Source organism: Chaetodon trifascialis, chromosome 20 (assembly GCF_039877785.1).
Source record: "Chaetodon trifascialis isolate fChaTrf1 chromosome 20, fChaTrf1.hap1, whole genome shotgun sequence".
In the NCBI taxonomy this organism is placed as follows: domain Eukaryota; kingdom Metazoa; phylum Chordata; class Actinopteri; order Chaetodontiformes; family Chaetodontidae; genus Chaetodon; species Chaetodon trifascialis.
The window spans coordinates 3398669-3417406 of NC_092075.1; the positions used below are offsets into that span (position 1 = coordinate 3398669).

The following is an 18738-nucleotide window of genomic DNA, read 5'->3' on the forward strand; positions in this document are numbered from 1 at the left end:
GAAAGTGACATCATCATTATCAAGATACTCTTCATGTGCCGCTTTAAAGTGAGGGGATATTAAGGAGGCCGGGGGGCCAGTCGGTGGTTCACAGTTTGTACTTCTATGAGGACGCAGGCCGACAGCTGCTGCGAAACATGTGACAGACATCCTTTCTGCGGGGAGGAAATTGCTCCCTGCTGGAAACATCTCAAAGAAGAAGCTCACGGCCAATTAATGGTAATAAATTCATTACCACAATGTTCCTCCTTTGCCCCGTATGAGCTCCTCCCGACGGTTAACCCCGTTCCCAAACACTAAGAGGATTTTCCCCCCATTCATTGCTCTATTTAATAATTTTGCTTAGTAATCAGCCTGCGTGGACGCTGACCCGTCTGCACCATTAAACCTGTAATCACATGGGAAATGACAGCGGCCGAACATCAGCAGGGACTTATTTTCTGTGTATTTAGGCTCATCTGGTCATATTAGACACACTGTTTCAACAGGAAACACCTGTAACCTCACATGAAATTTACCCATTGATGACATAAAGTAAGAATATTCAGATTCTACTTCACACTGCAGACGAGAGTCCAGTCTGTTTGTTTGGAGTTAAAAATCACAAAGACAATTTAAATATGCAGCTTTTATCAGGTTCATTCACATCTAGAGAGGATTTCCAGACCGACATTAGTCCTCTGCTGAACGGATGTTACACAACAGGCGATCTATAACATTGACAAGTAAGCACAGCAGCGCACAGATGGAGGGATACTGCCCCCTGTTGGTAGGACGCTGCACATCAGGGCTCAGTATACAGCTCTTTGTGCATCACTCCAGATAAACTGAAAGGAGGTTTTGCATCTCTTGACCCTTCAAGGAGTCTCAGTGGACGACCTAAAACTCATGTCTTACATCTAAAGTCTGCAGAGACGCTGAAGCTTGAGCTCGATGAGATTGTTATTAAGTTTTTAGAGATGCTTTATTTTACAGGTGCCATGTCAGAATAAAAGAACTGTGTATTTTAGAGGCAAAATAGGAATTTATGTGACAGATTTGCTCCATTTGAACTCAATAACTGCTGTATTTCTGCCACATATAGCAGATTATTTGCTTTCTGGTAGACGGTTGTCTACCAGAAGTGTACAAACTGAAGACTTTAGCTCTAATTTTGCAAAGAATTAGCATCAAAATGTATAATTTAAAGTACATTTTGAGGGGTTTCTGTGTTATTATTGAGAAATGACTCACTCTATGCAAAGCAAACCACGCATCAAAAGACGAGTGAGAAGATTAATTTATAATTCCATTTTATTTTCAGTATTACGCAACATTAGAAGTATAAATATCTGTTTTAATATACAACATCTATGACATCCATAGAGCTTTCCTTGGGCAAAATACAAAACTCAAAACACTTTTATTGCACATATTCTAAAAGACAAACCATCGTAAGCAAGTTCATATTAATACTAGTTTTGCACAGAGGAAGAAAAAAGGAAACTGAGAAGACAAGCAGACAAAGAGGAACCTGACGTATGAAAAGACATCGGTTACTGCACGGACAGATGCTCTTATTGAACGTCCTTGTGGCAAGGAGCGAGTCTCACACTACTAGAAACAACATTATCTGTGACACAGAACATAGATTTGGCAAATCAACAATGTACAAAATATACATCCATGATGCTCTGTAAACAAACACTGAATGTGCTTTGAGGGTTCAAACGTCACAGGAAAGACAGAGTGCGGGGAAAAATACATAAAATTCAGTGATTCGTTTCATCTGGGGGACTCATTAAACCGCTCTCAGCTCCGATTTGACTCTTCTTCTCGCCCTTTGGACTGAACACTGGCAAACATTAAGGTGCATTTGTTCTCTCACGATACATTAGCGATACATGTACAATATCTAATGCGAGTAAACATCAGATTCTTTTAACATTAAAACCTCTGCGGTCAGTCTCGTGTTTATATTCTGTGTTAAATGAAGTCTTGTCGACATAGAGCATATGCAGTAGACAAGGTTATTGTTTTGACATTGCCAGCACAACAGAGCAAATACTGCATTACATACTTAGTGTCCTAGGCTACTCTCTGGTTGTCCTTTAGGGTTTGCGATTTAAAGGCATCTACAGTAGAGAAACATGTATTTGTGTGTGAATAAATTGCAGGAAGTGAATGCAGATATACGCCAGCCTATATGTGTAGTACCAAGTATTTGCACATTAACATCAAATGTTGTGGACGCGAGCTACGCTATGCAAAGACTCAGGGTTCCTCACGTGCAACCTTCACCCAGGCGAAGCTTGAAGCCGCTCTTCGTGAAGAGTCCTTTGAGATCCAAACACTCACGCGTGACTTGAACGACACTGAGGCTGAAGCCCGACGTGGACACCCCTTTGAAAGCCTCGCTCTGTGTCTGACCTTATCTCGGTCGCGTTATCGACCTCGCGTTGACGCCGAGATGACGCCTCAGAAACCCTCTATTCTCAAACGCACGCGGAGCTGCTCGTTAATCAGACATGCTATTTTACGCAGGCGTCACCCTTTAAACTGCAGTCAGCCAGCAAACACGCCAACGACGACAAAGACATTCTTGGGAAACGCCGACGGCCGTCACAGTTTTATTTAATGCTACATTTCTTTTTTACCCACTCGCGCCTTTTCCTCTCCGCCGCTCAAGGTCGTGAAAGGTCACGGAGAAGGGGACGCCTTTAGACGAGACACATCACCGCAGACCACAGAGTTACGAGGAGATACCGAGCGTACGAACAAAATGACGCTGCAAAATCTCTACATATAATACAAACGACAATCATGTGAGCCCGTGTGTCCCTGTTTTACAGTGTTGTCTTATTTACACCCTATTGCATAAAAATCAAAAACATATGTACAGATGTCAGAGGAATGTGAATAAACACCACAGCTTGCTAAGAACAGCAAGTTTTATTTCATTTAACCCTAAGGCCCCTTCACTCGTTCACCACTTCTAGAGCCGAGACGTGATTCCCGCGGAGTTTCGGGCGAGAAGCGAAGGACGCCGAAACCCGGCGCGGAGAGAATCTGATGGAACAATCAGCTGTTGTGTGGTCTACTGCATTAAAAGACATCAGGTCCTCCGAGTCTACAGCTAAGAGTGCAATTCAAAGTCTTTTATGGCACTGACTCTACGGTACGCCGCTGCCGCCTCCGTAAGGCTCTGACCCTTTCGCTCCCGACGCGCTGATTGCACGAAAGCGTTCTGCGACAAACAGAAACGAACATTCGCCGAAGTAAAACGCTAAATGATCGGCACTGATTGCCTACATTCAGGCCTGCGTACATGTCATCGTATTTCACACACACTCACGCACGCACACGCACACACACACACCTCTCTGTCGGCATGTAACAGCTTGCCCGGTCCTCAAACAAAAACCAAAAAAAAGAAGGCATGAAGATGTTTGCACGAACGTGTTAAAACATCTGGATTCTCTGGAGCTGCTGTCTCCTCTCCACGCTTCACTTCTTGTTTCCGGAGCTACGCGGCGACTCCTTCTGCTGCCTGCACCTGCCGCCGTCTTTGTCCGCGCCGTCTTTGAGCGCAGAGGGAGCGGCTCGGGACGCGTCTCTTTTTGCAGGCTTCAGCGCAGACGTGGCCTCCTGGACGGTTTCTTTCTTCTTCCTCTCGGCCTGCTCCTTCTTGCTGGCGGGCGCCTGTTTGTCAGGGGGGGTGCTTCTGGGGTCCGGGCCCGTGTGGCTGTCCGGTTTGAGCGTTTCAGACTTGGGGCTGTCTTTGCCCACCTTGCCCACGGCCTCCTGGGGCGCACAGCTCGAGTTCCTGGCTGAGACGCCGCCGCCGCTGCCGCTGGTTGGGTGCGTTTCCTTTTTCGCTGCAGGTTTCGGCAGATCGGCCTGCGGGGGAACCTGCGACGGCGGCTGATGTTGAGGTGCAGCAAGAGGTGAAGGGACGTGTTTTGGTTTTGGGTCGTGGTGGTTTTTAACGACTGGGGTTTGGTGTTTGGGTGAGGGGTCTTTGTGTTTGGCGTCCACGCTTTGTTTAGCGAGCGGCGGTGGAGCTACAGGAGTCTTAATGGCCGACGGTGGAGGGGCAGTTTTAGGAGGGACAGGTTTTGGCTTCAGGTCAGTGCTTTCTTTCTCTATATGAGCTGCGGTTGCTACAGAGCTTTTGGGCTGGGTTTCTTTTTGCTTCGCCACTGTCAGAGCGGGAGAACGCGTCGGCTTCGCCGGCTCCTCTCGCTGTGCGTCCGCTCCGGCGGACGGCGGCGAGGCCTCTTTGCGTTGGTGGGTTGTTTGAGGGTTTGAAGATTCTTTAGACAGATCTCTCTGTTTTGAATTTGGACTGTGTTTGAGAAGCGGCGGAGGAGACTTCACCTCTGCGGGCTTTGCCTCCTCCTCTGTCCTCACGGCGGGGGGCGCTACAGGTTGGGAGTCAGGTCTGGATTTAGTTTTGGGGCTCGCGGCGTTTCCAGCTGCTGAACATCTCTGGCTTTCATTCACACTGACTGCAGGAGCTTCTCTTTTCGAGGCGCTGGACTCTGAATCAGATGATTTGTGCTGTGCTTTTTCGGCTGGACTGTTTTTTGATAGCTGCTCTGAGTCGTTCACATTCTTAATCTTTGGCGATACTGGATCCTCTTTTTTCTGCAGCACAGTGCTGCGACTCTCTATTGCACGAGGAGACACAGTTTTATCCTTTTTATTGACACTCAGTGTACCCTCTGTGACGTTATTCAACGAGGTGACTGTATCAGCTGCAGGAGCTTCTCTCTTCGGCTCCACTTTTGCAGCTGTGGCGCACGTGCTCGCCTCCTTCTTCGAGCCGCCCGGATCGCCGACCACTTTCACAGCTGATCTGTTCGACTGCACGCCGTCCTTACTGACAGATCTTTCCCAGCCCTGACCTTCGGGTTTGACGCTGCATGTTTTCTCTACATGTGCAGAAGCAGATGCTAATGTGACAGAAAGCTGTGGTTTTGTACTTGCGGAGCAGATGTTTGCCGGCTGTTGTTTTGGAGGCACGTTCTCTGGAGCGCGTGCAGATGAAGGGCTGTTCTGTACCGTAGAAACGGAGGACGTGTTTGAGCTCTGAGCAGGAGCTGCTTTGGTCTCACAGCTCTGACGCTGACCTGCATCCAAAGCGCAGTTTATACTCTGCTTCGGCGACACAGGTAGCGCCTCGCTGGCAGCTGCCGCCGGAGTCTCTGCAGTTTTTCTGTCCACCTCCAGCTTCGGTGGACTCAAAGAGACTGCTGTCCCGGAGCTGCCGGCGCTCTGCGGTGCAGCGTGAGGTGTGACTTCCTGCTGCTCCGCTTCATCCTCCTGATCTTCATTGCTGACTTCCCGTATGGAGGGCGTTTTTCCGCAGGAGGAGAAATGGGAGCTGTGTCGAGGGCCTCTGTGCTCGTGAGCCAGCGGTGAACCGGCCTTCAGACCCGTCCTGCTCTCCTGTTTAACAGCAAAGGTCGACGCCTCCACTTTGCTGCTCTGAGCCTTTAACGATTCGCCGTGTCGGTCCTGTGTTTTCTCTGCACTCGCGCTGATTTTCACCTCCGTGGCTGCATTATTTGAGTGCTCTTTGGAGGCGACTATGCTGTTTAGAGAAGAAACGGCTTCAGGGCTTGGAGAGCACGTCAGGGGGCTCTTCAGCTTGTCTGTGGTTTTCAGCTGGGGGATGGTGATCTGCCTCTCCACAGGGGTCTGGAGCCAAATTGGAGGACTCACAGAAACAGTGTCGCTTGTGTTCTCCGCCATCTTAGATAAACAGGTTTCTGTTTTGGAGACTCTGGGTCCTGAGAGCAGACCTATATCCAGAGTGCCCTCCAGAGGTCTGAGAGAGGAGACGTGGCGCCCTTCCAGCTTATATTCAGACGACGTCTTTCGGAGTGAAGACTCTGCAGAGGAGATGAGCTGGAGCTTCTCCACGGCGCTCTCTCCTCTGCCGGAGAACAGCTTGGGGGCCAGACCTTCAGGGCTGGAGTGGACGCTCCCCAGGCCGGCCTTCATGTGGTCGTGAGACATGGCCGTGTCCAGCTGGAGGCTCTTGGACCTGGTGGAGCCAAAGTGCAGGTTCTCATGGATGCCGGAGGAGCACCGACACATGCAGTCCTCTCGCTCCTCAAAGGACAGCCTCTTCCTGGTGAACTCGATGTTGGGGGCTTTGAAGTCCAGCCTGTCTGGCTTCATGTTGTCTTTACTCTGTCTGGAGTGCTGCCACTCCGGGTGAATGGAGCACAGAGCCGACCTGAGTCCTCCGTCGCTTTCACCGCTGCCGCCAGGTGTTTCGGCGATGCCCTCAGAGACACGCGTGTTGAGTTTCTTGTACAGCACGTCTTTAAGGGTCGTGCTGGCAGCTTTGGCCTCCAGAGGGCCAGAGTCTGGGCTGCTTTTGTTCTGGGCTCTGCTCAGAAAACCTTCATCCCTGTCATCACCACACAGGGAGGAAGAGTCAGGCTCACGCAGAGCATCTTGCTTCTGCAGAGACTCCCTCCTCTCTGACCAGTCCTGTCTCTTCACAACCACCTTGGACTTCAGCTTCTCCTTGTCCAGCTCCTCCACAGACTCCTGCCGGCCCATCTTGCGGCTGATGGGACGCTTTAAGCAGCCCTGCTCAACCGGTCGTACGCGGGTGATCGCCGGCGGCTCGCAGGCTGTTTCTTCCACACTCTGCAGGACGGTGTAATCCCGCTCCCCAGGCCTCAGCTCCTCGTCCTGCACCTCCTCCTGGGTCACTTCCAGGCTGTGTTTTCTGGGACACAGGTGCTTCTTATCTCCTGTGTAAGAGGGGGACAGCTTCTCCTCGGACTGGACACGTTTTAGGAGGGGCGAGCGAGGCGGCTCAGCGCTCTTGGGGCGCACGATATGTCGCACAATCGTGGGCGGGGAATGGATCTTAGCTGGGAAGGCCTGCGTCGTCTTGGAGATGGCAACAGAATGTCCACTAAGAAGGGGAGAGGGGGAGCGCTGAGGAGATGTCGGCTGGGGGGTCGGCGAAGGTGTGCGAGCCAGAGGAGAAAGGGGAATGCTTCCTGCAGACTTGCGGCGCCCCTGACGGAGCCTCTGACCCGGCAGTTTGGGGCCGAGGCCGTGGAGGGTGCTGGGCCGAATGTGGCCCGAGCCTGCGGGGGAGTTCGGAGCGCTGGAGCTGGGAGAGCTACTCTGGGAGGAGTTTCCACCTGGAAGTTAAAAGGACAAAAAACGGATGTGAGCAGTGGAAATAAACAGTCAAAAGCCTGAATCAAGCTGTCAAAAGGAGCTGAAATCTCCACCTGACTGGGTGAAATCTGGTGCGGGGCGGAAGGCGGCGGTCGGGGAGCGAGGGGAGAGACTGTGGGTAGGGGAGCCGGGGAGACTCTCACCAGAGGACAGGGAGTGGTTCAGAGAGGAGAAGCTGCGGCTGGTATGCAGGAGAGGAGACGGCTGCATGGCAAAACGCCTGAAAAGGGAGCGTCGCCTGGAAAAGACAGAAAAAATCAGACATTAGACGGTACGACTGTGAGTATAAAATGATCTTTAACCATTCAAATCAATATATTATTCTTTTTATTGCATTTAGCCTTTGAAAAATTAAAGGCTAGTACATAAAAGGGTGGATTCATTAAAGCCAACATAAACATTCACTTTATTTCAAAGGTCTGAGATGTTATTTGTCATAAGATGCTATTGTGTCTTTGCATATTCATGTTATTATTTGCTTTTCTCATTATAAACACGTCTTTTAATCGTTTTTTAAAATTCATCCAGCAGGCTAATCAGTCAAATGTTCCCTCAGTGTCATCATTCTGCCCCCTAGAGGCCGAGAGGAAACACCTGACATCAGATCTGCACGGCGCTCAGCTTTACATGCATGACACCAATAAAGCACGTCTGCATTTCACGCGTTGTTTCCTCGTTACCTTTCAGTAAAGCTCCTTACTGTCCATCTACAGTGAATAAAATAAAAGTTCAGAGGAGGATTTGTACCTTTCTGGCGTCCTCTCCTTCTTGGGCTTTTTGGCACATCGGACCATCTTGCTCCTGTAGCTGTTCCTCCTCGCTGGTCCAGTTTTTATTGAAGTATTTTCAAAGGATGTTGTGGAGATGGCCACTTTGCTCCCACTCTGAAAAGTTCAATTTAGAGGGATTTTTACTTAATTTGCAACTGCGGTCTCGGTTAGATCAGTGTTAACATTGTGTACAGTGTACTGAGCGATTACATCATGGTAGTATAGCAAGTATAAGTATGTATTCAATGAGTATTTTTACACCAACGTCAGTCCAGCTCTTGTAAATGCAGGATTGCAGTGTTTGAAATGGAAACCTCCACTCAGCAGATTTCCCCTCACAAGAATCTGATTAGCTGATAAGTTAATTTAAGTTCAGCAGTTCAATCAATTTAAATCTAACTTAGAAAACGACGCTTTCCAAACTCCGAGAGGAGCGTCGGCATCGGGCCGAGCTGCGAGTGAAAATCATTACAAAGTGAACAGCTGCAGGTTAAAGGTCGTTTACTTTGAGCAGGAGCTCCACCACTTCGGTGTGGACCAGCCCGTGAACCGCTTCTCCGTTCACGTGAGTGATGAGGTCTCCAGCTCTGAGTCCTGCTTTGTGTGCCGGCCCTCCGTCTTCGACGTTCTGAGTAACACACAACAGTCATCATCATCATCATCATCATCATCAGGCTGCTTTCACTCCTGTGCTTTGTTCCACTTTCAGTTCAGCTCTGGTCCAGTTTGTGTTCACACTGACTGATTGCAAACAAATCCACAGCTGTAAACATAAGTCACATGACCTGACAGGTGACTAGCTGATGAAAACACACCTAATTCTCTACTTTACTCTTACCCAGACCATGTGGTAGACGGTGTAGACGTCCCCGTCGCAGGCGTACACCCGGATCGCCCTCAGCGTGAAGCCAAACTTCTTCCCCGAGCTGTGGATGACGACGGGCTGCCGCGGGTTGGCGGTGCAGAGGGAGGAGTCTCGGCTCGGAGAGGAGTCTCGCGAGGAAGGATCCGAGGAGAGCGAGTAAGGAGACAGGGGGCTGGCCAGCGGAGACACCCCGAAGATATCTGGGAGAAGAAGAGGTAATCACCACCTGAGCAGACCCTTTTATTTAATCAATCAGGCTCTGAGCGGCCGTCGAGTCGGCAGCCAGGCGCTGCCATAAAGCTCAGAGTCTGGTTCATCCCGCTCCTGCTGTGGGTGAAACTAATGGGATTTTCTCTCTGCCAGCTGTGAAGACCTCTTGCTCCTGCCCGGCCGGCTTACTTTACTTGTTAGCGGCTTGTACTTGGCTACTTGCCTGCAGCCACTCCGTAAAATGGAACTCACAGCGGGTGTCATGCTGGGCCAATTTCGCACAGGTCGACGGTGCGCTTTCATCTCTTTCACATTATTTGTTCAAAGTCTGTTGCTCTTATTGTAATTCTTGACACGTTATAGCTCTGAAACGCTGCAAACTGGCTGAGATCATAGTTTTCAGAGTGCAGGTGTGCATATCTTTCTGCATGTGTTCTTCCACTTACCCCCGGGGATCATGAGGGACAGGGCGCCGGTGGAGACCGACTTCGGGACTTTGGCCACAGCTCCGGTCTTCTCTGCAGCGCTCTCAGGCCTCAGAGAGTTGCTCTGAGCCGGCTGGTCTGCAGAGGTGTGACTGGTGCTGTCGGGACTCTCCATCCCTTCACCTCTGGGTGTCAGCTGGTCCAGATGTTCTGAGAAACTTCCTGTTTAATACACATGACGAGGATGGAGTGGCTGCAGCGTCAGTATCAGTTAGCAGTGGATGCTAACAGAAGCATGCTGTTGGGATAGCATACATGCTGGGAAATTCACTTATTAGATGAGACGATTGATGCTGTTCTCATGTCTGTCTGCTAAATATGTTAGCTTAGCTTAGCTCTGGTGCACTAATTAGCATGTTCTACCTTGACAGGGAGAACAGGTGACTGGTTTCTCTGTGTAATTCAACGCAGATGCAAAACTGCGTCGGGTTTCCAGGCACCCCAAACAGACGTGCGTGTAAAATTTTATCAGTTCCACTTCGTACCGGAGAGCGTGGCTCCGCTGTGGGTGCTGCCCGGAGTGGTGGCGTCCGGCTCATCCTGCGGGAGCTCCCCGATGGAGAAGGAGGTCTTGCTGGGGTCGCCGAGGCCCGAGGTCTCGTCTCCTTCGCTCTCGGCTGAGATGGCGAACTTTGGTAAGAGGCTGGGTCGAGGGCCCTGATTGGCGCTGTCGGTGTCTGTCGAGTGCGACAGCGACGGCCTGCAGAAAAGAAGAGAGCGGGTTCACACTTCCTGTAGCAGCCAGGTGAATATACGCCTCAGCATTTGGTCTGCTCTCGTTGTTTTTGCTGCCGAAATGTTTTACTGTTGCAAGACACATCCAGCTTTTACCAGCGATTATTGATTATGGCTTCACACTGTTCATCTTGCTGATAATACCTCAGGACACAGGATTTTTTCCTACATTTCTACATTAACACACTTCTTCCAGCACTGAATCTGCAGCATAAAGACATTTCCCTTCCTCCTTCCTCCGTGAGTAAAAATGTATTTTCCTCTTGTGTTTTACTAAAATACACAAATTCGAGCCTAATGCACTGAACTGCACATTCAATCTGTGCCGCACGCTGCACTGCGTTCATGCAGACGGAGGCAAACATACAGCTCAGCAAAGTCTGGCGTCCAGCTGAGAGAGTCGACGGTCAGCGGGCTCTCGCTCTTCTTCCCCTCCGCCTCGCCCTTCTCCTCCAGGTGCCCACGGGACAAATCCAGGCTGCTGTAAACCTGACGACCACACAGAGACAATGAGTCACTTCGGCGCATGCAGGCTAGAGATGCTACATAACGCAGATGCATCGGAAACGACATCTATACGGCCGAGTTTTGAGCCTTTACAGTTAAGAGGCGAGCAGGCACTTCTCCGTGTCTTACAGGCCTGGAGTCTGAGGTGCAGCGCAGTCGACACTTCGTCTGAGACGCCCCGCTGCTTTCTGAGACGCTGTAATGCTTTGTTTTGATGTGAGAGGGGAGCATACTGCAATGCAGCAACAATGACGCCCAGCTTGTATGACTGTATTGTGTGTTGTGTTCCATGTTACCGAAAAAGAAGAAAAAACAGATCTGATTTGCGAGCGGAAAATATATGCAAAGCCGAAATCTACGTTTAATGCTGCAGGAGTAAGGGCAGAGCGGGAGGAGGGGGGCGCGTATTTCCATATGAAATACCACTGCTCATGTTTTCTTTCCCATGAGAAAAGCAGCAGGACAGACGAGGGCATCATCTCATTTACATCAGCAACATCCTCGGCGGTAGTGATGACGCACGCGCGTTGGTCTGAGGCAGGAAGGACAAACCTTAGAGAATCTGTGAGAACACGAGGAGAACTGTCGCAGCTCCACGTTGAAGTCTTCGTCGTTTGTGTCGTCCTCCTCCGTCTCCAGGTGATGGTACCTCTCCGAGCGAGCTGGGAATGACGAGAAGTTTCGATTTTAGATGATTTATCGCCACATTCAGTGATTAGAAATGACTATGAACGGTTTATGATGTGGCCATCTGTGTGGAATCATGCTTTTCCTGTTATTCAGGCACGATGTGTCTAAACGCTACAATACCCATGAGCCTCTGCAAGTCATATCAGAGAACAGAATCCAAAATCGACCCAGAATTTAAGAGTGACCTGATTTAATCTGCAGATTGAGTGTTTACTTTCTGAACATCGTAAACTTCAGCTTCCTCTCGCCTTCAGCGGTGCATGCGACACAGTTCAGAGCTCTGTGATTGGACTTTTCTTGCTGAAATGCAGCTTGTGACGTCGTGTCTGCAGCGTGTTTTTGTTTGTCCTCCACGCGGCTGCGAACCCACAGGCTGCGTTTCAGAAGCGTTTTGGCAGCCATGTTTTGTTAAGTTGCTCAGGTTTTGCTTGACATTTGCGCTTCTATCACGACTTAGTCGGCTTGTGGCTAAACCCTTTCTGTCTGCTTTAACCGGGTTCATCATTGATGTGCGATGTGGAGTCTGCACAGGGTGTTTTTTGCACTTGGCCGTGTTGTGTTTTCGATAATATTTCCATTATAACTCACTGTCGAAGTAACTGGTGTCATCTTCGGACTCCAGCTGAGGGATGAACTCGGCCTTCTGCCTCAGCAGGCTGTTCCAGTCCAAGTTGTGGAAAAACTGATGCTGCTTCACTTCAGCAGCTCCACCTGCAGGTGGAGTAAACACAAATGAATGACTGGTGTCGTTTAGAGAAAACCTGACAAATGTGAAGCAAACACACACACACACACACACACACACACACACTGGGCGTTAACAATGAGCGGCTCGGACGGAGCAGAAGCAGAAACGCTTACGCTTTGTTTTCCTTTCCCTCGTGGCTGCAGGCCAAACCGATCGTGACCATAAATTATGCAGCGCATTTCCTGCCTGTGACCTTTGGCGGAGCAGCCGGAGCCTTTGTGAATGGCAGCCCGACGAGAGGAAATCTAGATGAACAGGGACATCTCGCTGTCCCCGGACTGAACCGGCGTCCTCTCTGATTAAAGGCCTTTGTCCGGGGTCAGGGCTACTTTTAACGGTCCGCAGACCCGCTCGCCGCCCTATCAAGCGTGGAACTAGATTCACGGCCGGGCGAGGAAATAATTGCAATTGATCAAAGGGAAAAGGTGAGGAGGCCACGGGACAAACCGCTCGGCTGCCGGACGACCTCAATTTCTTCCCCGGTGACTTGGAGTAATGAGAGGTGCTGAGGCGGCACCAACGGCCACATGAGGATTTACGGCGGCGTCCTAACCGCGTTACTGGCCCTGCCACAGTGTCCCTCACGCACTTTGTGTTTTTACCTGCGCCCATCCTCTCCAGAGGATTCTGCCTGAGCAGCAAGGTGATGAGCTCCTGAGCGTCAAGAGGCGGAGCGTCCTCTCCCTCAGGCCAGTTGATCTCGTCTGGAAACGCACAATGCATCAATTTGAATCAGAAACAGTGATTTTACATGAGTAAGTTGTGTTTTTTCATGCTGAACATGTTTATGTGTATTATATTATATACTGTACATTTCACATCAGATAAAAGCAGGAACGGCGTCTGCCTGTTTGTGGTTTACGCCACACAAAGGTCAACTTGTCACCACCTGCAGAGCTAACCTGTGTGCAGTCTTCGTTAGCATCGTTAGCATCACTGCTACTAGCTGCCTGGGCTTGTTAGCTAGCTAGAGCCGGCAAATGTCAATATCATGATGCGCTGTGTAGTAAAAGGTTGATGTATTTATTTAATTCTGAACGTTTTACTGTTTTCTGCAAGCTGCTGATGTCTACATGCTGAAAGTGACCATATATAAGTTATCATGACACAGTTTTCTACCCCCCGTGCTGCATCTTCAGACACAGTGAGCAGCGTTTTTACCTGCTGCACAGACTCGGTCTTGTCGCACGTGGTTGCGTGGCAGCTTCGCCGTGCGCATACTGAGTTTTGCCAAGTGATAATGCATTCAGTTCAGCAGGGTTTGGAAGCGGTGGCTTTATTAACTGGGACTGAATTAATTAACTGGGTGGTTTTAACTACAGGTTCGTGGATACACATTGATTTGATTTATTTTAATGTGCAATGTTAAAACACCCACAGGGTTGCTCTGCTGCGTCGCACTGCCACTGGAACAATGAGGTATATGTTTTAATTATCCTTAAACAGGCTGTAACAAGCTGCGTGAAAACAGGGATGAACGGGACATCCTGCGCAGCTTGGCGCTCTGCGGCGGGCCGGCCGCAGCGCTGCCACGCCTCGTGTATTTCGGCCATAATTGTGACCCAGTCAGGCAGATATTTGTGACGCTCGTCTCTGATTAGCTTCACCAGCAAAGTCAGATAAAGCAAAGCTGGTCCTAAGGTTTAAGCACAATGTCGAACAGGACAATTTACATGTGCTCCAGCTTCTGGTGAACTGCCTCATGGATAAGCGATGCAAAGGGGAGCAAAGCCGGTCTGCGCCCTGCTGATTGTCTGCACACTTTGTCCCCCTTTTTAATCAAATTTGGGAGGGGAGCTATGAATATGTATGTGCGGCCTGAGGCCACGGTGGCATGCATTCAGCGTGTTCAGGCCCCTTTAATTAACAGTCACTCTCAGAGGCTTGGTACAGTTTGATTGAGAGCAAACCAAATCAGTCATGGCGCGCAATTCATTTCCACGCCACAGTCAGAGGCTGTTATCCAACAACTGCGACCAGCACGACTCATCTGAGCCACGCGGTCGACGCCATAAAAACTATGGTTTGTGAAGATGAAGATTTTCTCTGTGCTGCTGTCACCGTGAGACACCAAAGTAACATCATCTTAATATCAAAACCTCAGTTGTGGTCTGAAGTCGAGCAGAATCCACTCGCTGCCATCTGTTTGGCTGCAGGCCCTCTGGGAAATCTCAGCGTTCAATAAATTCAGAAATATGCACATCAACTAATTCCATGTGGTCACTATTTAAAATGTTTAATTCATCGTATCAGGGCGAGGTTTGGGAATTTCTCCTGATGTGCTCGACAGAATCTACACGCCAGATGCTGCGAGACGTCGCTCAAATCACCTGAAGCAGCAGGAAACGTGTGAAGGCAAATTCTGGATCTGATAAACTGGCATAAATAAATAAATACACAAAAAATAAGGCAGTTATTGGGTTAAAAAAAAAGATTTCTCAGAGAAGTGCAATACACTGTAATTGAAACACCTGTGATGCTTAAGGAAAAACTCTATTTATTAGTTTAAATTAGCAAGTTAGCATCGAAGGCTAGTTAATAGCATTTAACTGAGCATCACACCTCCGTCAGTAAGGTTCAGCTGTGAGGCAAAAATATCGCAAAATCTGTGTTTTAAATGATCATCTGAGAAGGAAAGGAGGCGCCACTGACCACTGATGACCTGCCCGAACAGCTCCTCTGGTGTGTCTCCAAAAAAAGGCACGCAGCCCACCAGGAACTCGTACAGGATGATGCCCATAGCCCACCAGTCCACCGGCTTCCCATAGCCTTGTCTCAGGATCACCTCTGGTGCGATGTACTCCGGGGTCCCGCAGACCTGCACAGGACAGGAATAACGGTGAGTGCGTTATAACGACTGATAAAGAGCCAAAGTGTTGCTAATACGCACGCTGATAAAGACTTACCTGCTTGTCCGAGAACTCCCTGGCATCTTTCTCGATGTGTCCCTCGTACAGGTTGGTGGTCATGTTCATCAGACCGACTTTGGACAAACCGAAATCTGTCAGCTTAATGTGTCCCATTGACGTGACCAGCAAACTGTGAGGAGGAGGAGGACAAGAGGAAGAGGAGGGAGAAATTACAATAAGCAGTGAAAATGAGTAGTACTTGTATTATAAAATGCTGACAATGGTGGAGGAAGTATTAGATCCTTTACTTCAGGAACGGTGGTGGTACCACAGCGTAAAAAGCACAAGTAAAACTCATTTCACCGGAGTTAAAGTATACAAATATGGAGAAAAAACTTCCTTCACTGAAACTAAAACAACTAATAATGAAAAATGGCTCAATCCAAACACATTTTACCTACTTTGTATAATATTGACAAATTAAATCTTGCAATTTTACCAGCTATAACTACGTTTTGTGAGTAAAATCTTAACTTGTGGTGTAGTATAATTACTACATACTACAAAAAAAATCGATGAAGCTGATTAGGAGAAACATTAAATATATTGACTTTGTACTGTTTTCAACTGACTTCATGTCAGAAAGGATCAACAAACGATCACACTCTGTTTCACTTGTCTTACACAGCGTCCCTCCTTTTGCACATGTAATATTTCCACTTGTGTCGTGATGAAGCCGGACGTTTGCGAACAAATCAAAAATCCACTTAATTGTCAAAAATTAAAACGCTGGCGGAGCCGAAGTGAAGAAAAATCGATTCCCCAAAGTGAATTTTATTGAAGCTGCAGTCATTTCACTGCTGATGTATTTACATTACTTGCAAAAGAACAAGAACACTTAAAGTTTAATTGAAATTTTAAACCGGCAGTGAAGGCAATTACACCAGTGCCAAACCTGCAATAACCAATCGTATGGCCCCTTGAGGGCGGCTGAGAAATGAAGTTGCTTATTTACACATCCAGCAGCTTCCTTTAAAGCCCTGTTTCTGGCCACCTGACAAAAGTCCAATATTCAGCCTCCTATCGGCTCTGCGTTTGGGCTCATCTTCTGACAGTCACACCTGTCTTTAGCTGCTAAATGCTCCACTTTGTTCACCAGCTCGTCTCTCGCCGTGTCTGTCTGCTGTCTGCTGCTGAGCAGGCAGTTTACAGGCTGTTTTCACAGCTTTTTCACCGAAAACAGCTGCTGGCTGTGTCTGACGATGATGCTACGGGAGTGGTGAGAGTGAACAAAAACAGCAATTTAGCACACCGGGAATCCAAAACAACGAGATGAGAGCGCTCTGCAGAGCGTCTGGAGCTGCAGAGTCGGGTGATAATTCTCTGCGGGTTCATCACTACGAACCGCGATTGTTGATATTAAAATGTTGATTACAGCCACTTGCAGCGCGTGAGGGCTCACTTGTCTGGTTTGAGGTCCCTGTGGACGATGCCATAGTTGTGGAGGTACTCCAGAGCGAGTACCGTCTCTGCAAAGTACATCCTGGCCATATCCACCGGCAGGGGACCCATGTTCTTCAAAAGGGTGGCACAGTCTCCACCTGTAAACATCAGCGGAGGGATGTTATTGTACACATTGTTCAAAGTACTCAGCTGCAGCACAACGCACTGAAAAACCAAGCTGCTGACCTTCGACGTATTCCATGACCATGCACAGGTGCCGCCGGGTCTCGAAGGAGCAGTACATGGACACCACGAAAGGGTTCTCGGCGAAGGTGAGGATGTCCCTCTCCACAAAGGCTTGTTGTATCTGATTCCTCAAAATCAGGTTCTGCTTGTTGATCTTTTTCATGGCAAACCGCTGCTTCGTTTCCTTGTGGCGCACCAGGTAAACAGCTCTGTGGAATGCAGTTTACCGGTCAGATGGGAGAGAAACGACAGCTCCACTTGTCAGAGAGTGACAGAGGCTGAATAATAAGGTGTCTTTACCCATAGGCACCGTTGCTGATGAGTTTCGTCATCTCGAAGTCCAGCTCACAGGGTTTACGCCGCGACCGCAAGGCTGTGCTGAGGCTGTGTGACTGAGGGCGAGCACAGAGACAAATACTAGAAACAAATCAAAAAGATAAAATCTGCACTTCGCTGCTGCGCCCGCGGTAAAGATGGAGCGGATCAATACGATGATCAATATCTGAGAGCTTACGGTGTCGTCTGTTTCTGGGGTCTCTGCTATCCCGCTGTCGCAGCTGGTCAGCTGAGCGATTTCTGCAGAAAGAAACCAGAAGCAGTTTAAATATTTAAAGATAAAGATAACGCACCTCATACCGAGGTTCACATATTCACTATTAAATACGCTAAATTACAGTTTTTAGCTTTGTTAACGTGACCAGGTGGTGTAGAAGTTCCTCACAGCCTCAGCATCACAGTCAGACCAGCAGGGCTTCATACATCACAGATCTAAAGAACCAATCCCGTCCACTCGTGGGGTGGGGCTACGGTGAAACAAGCGGCATCAAAAGAGATGCAAGCTACATCTTCTGCAAGCTGAGTTTTACAGAACGATGGCAGAGACCCAAACTGTCGCCTGCAGGAGCCTTTTTCCTCAAACCTGCTGCTAAAGCTCTTCAATCCATTCATCCTGGAGACACGGCGAGTACGAGCCAACGCGTTGGTCAGCCGGTAAGTTTTAAACAAACAAACAAACAAACAAACAAACAAACAAACAAACAAACAAACAGACGTCGGCCTGCCAAGTTAGACGGTGACTCATGTCAAACGCTGACGGGGCATTTTACACGGCTCCGGCGTGCTGAGTTACAGAAAACATTCTTCTGAAGCGTTTGTCAGGAAGCTGCTGCTGCTGAGGTTTGACGAGCAGAGTCGAGGCTGCAGGCGGGCGGTGCAGGGGTGGGTGGAGATCGAGGCGGGGGCTGCTTGGATCCACGCGTGCAGCGTGAATGCAAAGCTGTAGGGTTACAGCTAAGCCGACGCAGAGGGGAAACTTTAGGAAATCTAAGGAGATCTGCAGTGTTACAGCAGCACAGTGCAACATCTACATGGACTTCTGTCCTTCACACACTGTGAGTGAAGCAGCATGAAGCTGAAGCAGCTGTCCACTGCTGTAAGAGTAAGCAAGGAAGGTGTACTTGAGCTATGATCTTAATAACTTTACCCTAAACCTTAGCAACCCTGAGCCCCAGAATAAGGCATTAATAAGTGCATTATGATGACGACTACTTAACGTAAACGGTAACGTAAAACATCATGAACATGTTGTGCAGATTCTGAAACAAAGGCAACATAAAAGCTGAAAATCAGCACGCAAAACAAAAAAACAGCAGACTTTAGCCTTTATTAGCTTTGAGGTGCTGACTCCAAGATAATCTGAACTGAAAATAAATGGGGCGGAACTCAGACGTGGCCACACAAACCGTGCCTAAGACCCATTCTGAAAATCACTACTCCAGAACGAGCGCTCATTATGAACCACCTTGCGTTCTCCACGTTTCTCTCCGTGTGTGTTTGTGTGCAATCACGCCAACGTCTGTGTGTGTGCTTTCGCAGGGGGGTGTTTGTCTTGTCTCCGGAGGGCCTGTAAACACATTTCCACTGCTATTTAACATCTGTCCTTCCTTGTAGGTTTGCTTCAGGCACACGAGGCACCGGGCAAACGAAACAC

General features: G+C 48.9%; 1 protein-coding gene across 10 annotated transcripts in view; it reads right to left on the reverse strand.

Moving 5' to 3' along the window:
• Positions 1 to 1275: 1275 nt before the first annotated feature.
• mast4 (microtubule associated serine/threonine kinase family member 4) overlaps positions 1276 to 18738 on the reverse strand; it is a 90168-nt gene continuing 72705 nt past the window's right edge. For 9 of the 10 annotated variants that reach the window (XM_070988340.1, XM_070988339.1, XM_070988338.1 and 6 more), the window contains 17 exons: positions 17263 to 17324; positions 17049 to 17140; positions 16749 to 16957; positions 16522 to 16660; positions 15117 to 15249; positions 14863 to 15028; positions 12813 to 12914; positions 12051 to 12173; positions 11325 to 11434; positions 10633 to 10754; positions 10016 to 10230; positions 9492 to 9692; positions 8809 to 9035; positions 8476 to 8598; positions 7948 to 8084; positions 7254 to 7438; positions 1276 to 7160 (listed from right to left, as the gene is read on the reverse strand). In XM_070988340.1, the coding sequence (XP_070844441.1) occupies positions 3487 to 7160; positions 7254 to 7438; positions 7948 to 8084; positions 8476 to 8598; positions 8809 to 9035; positions 9492 to 9692; positions 10016 to 10230; positions 10633 to 10754; positions 11325 to 11434; positions 12051 to 12173; positions 12813 to 12914; positions 14863 to 15028; positions 15117 to 15249; positions 16522 to 16660; positions 16749 to 16957; positions 17049 to 17140; positions 17263 to 17324 (6020 nt within the window). In that variant the 3' untranslated portion in view covers positions 1276 to 3486. The remainder of the gene's footprint in view (positions 7161 to 7253; positions 7439 to 7947; positions 8085 to 8475; positions 8599 to 8808; positions 9036 to 9491; positions 9693 to 10015; positions 10231 to 10632; positions 10755 to 11324; positions 11435 to 12050; positions 12174 to 12812; positions 12915 to 14862; positions 15029 to 15116; positions 15250 to 16521; positions 16661 to 16748; positions 16958 to 17048; positions 17141 to 17262; positions 17325 to 18738) is intronic. The other variant, XM_070988342.1, reaches the window with a different exon arrangement.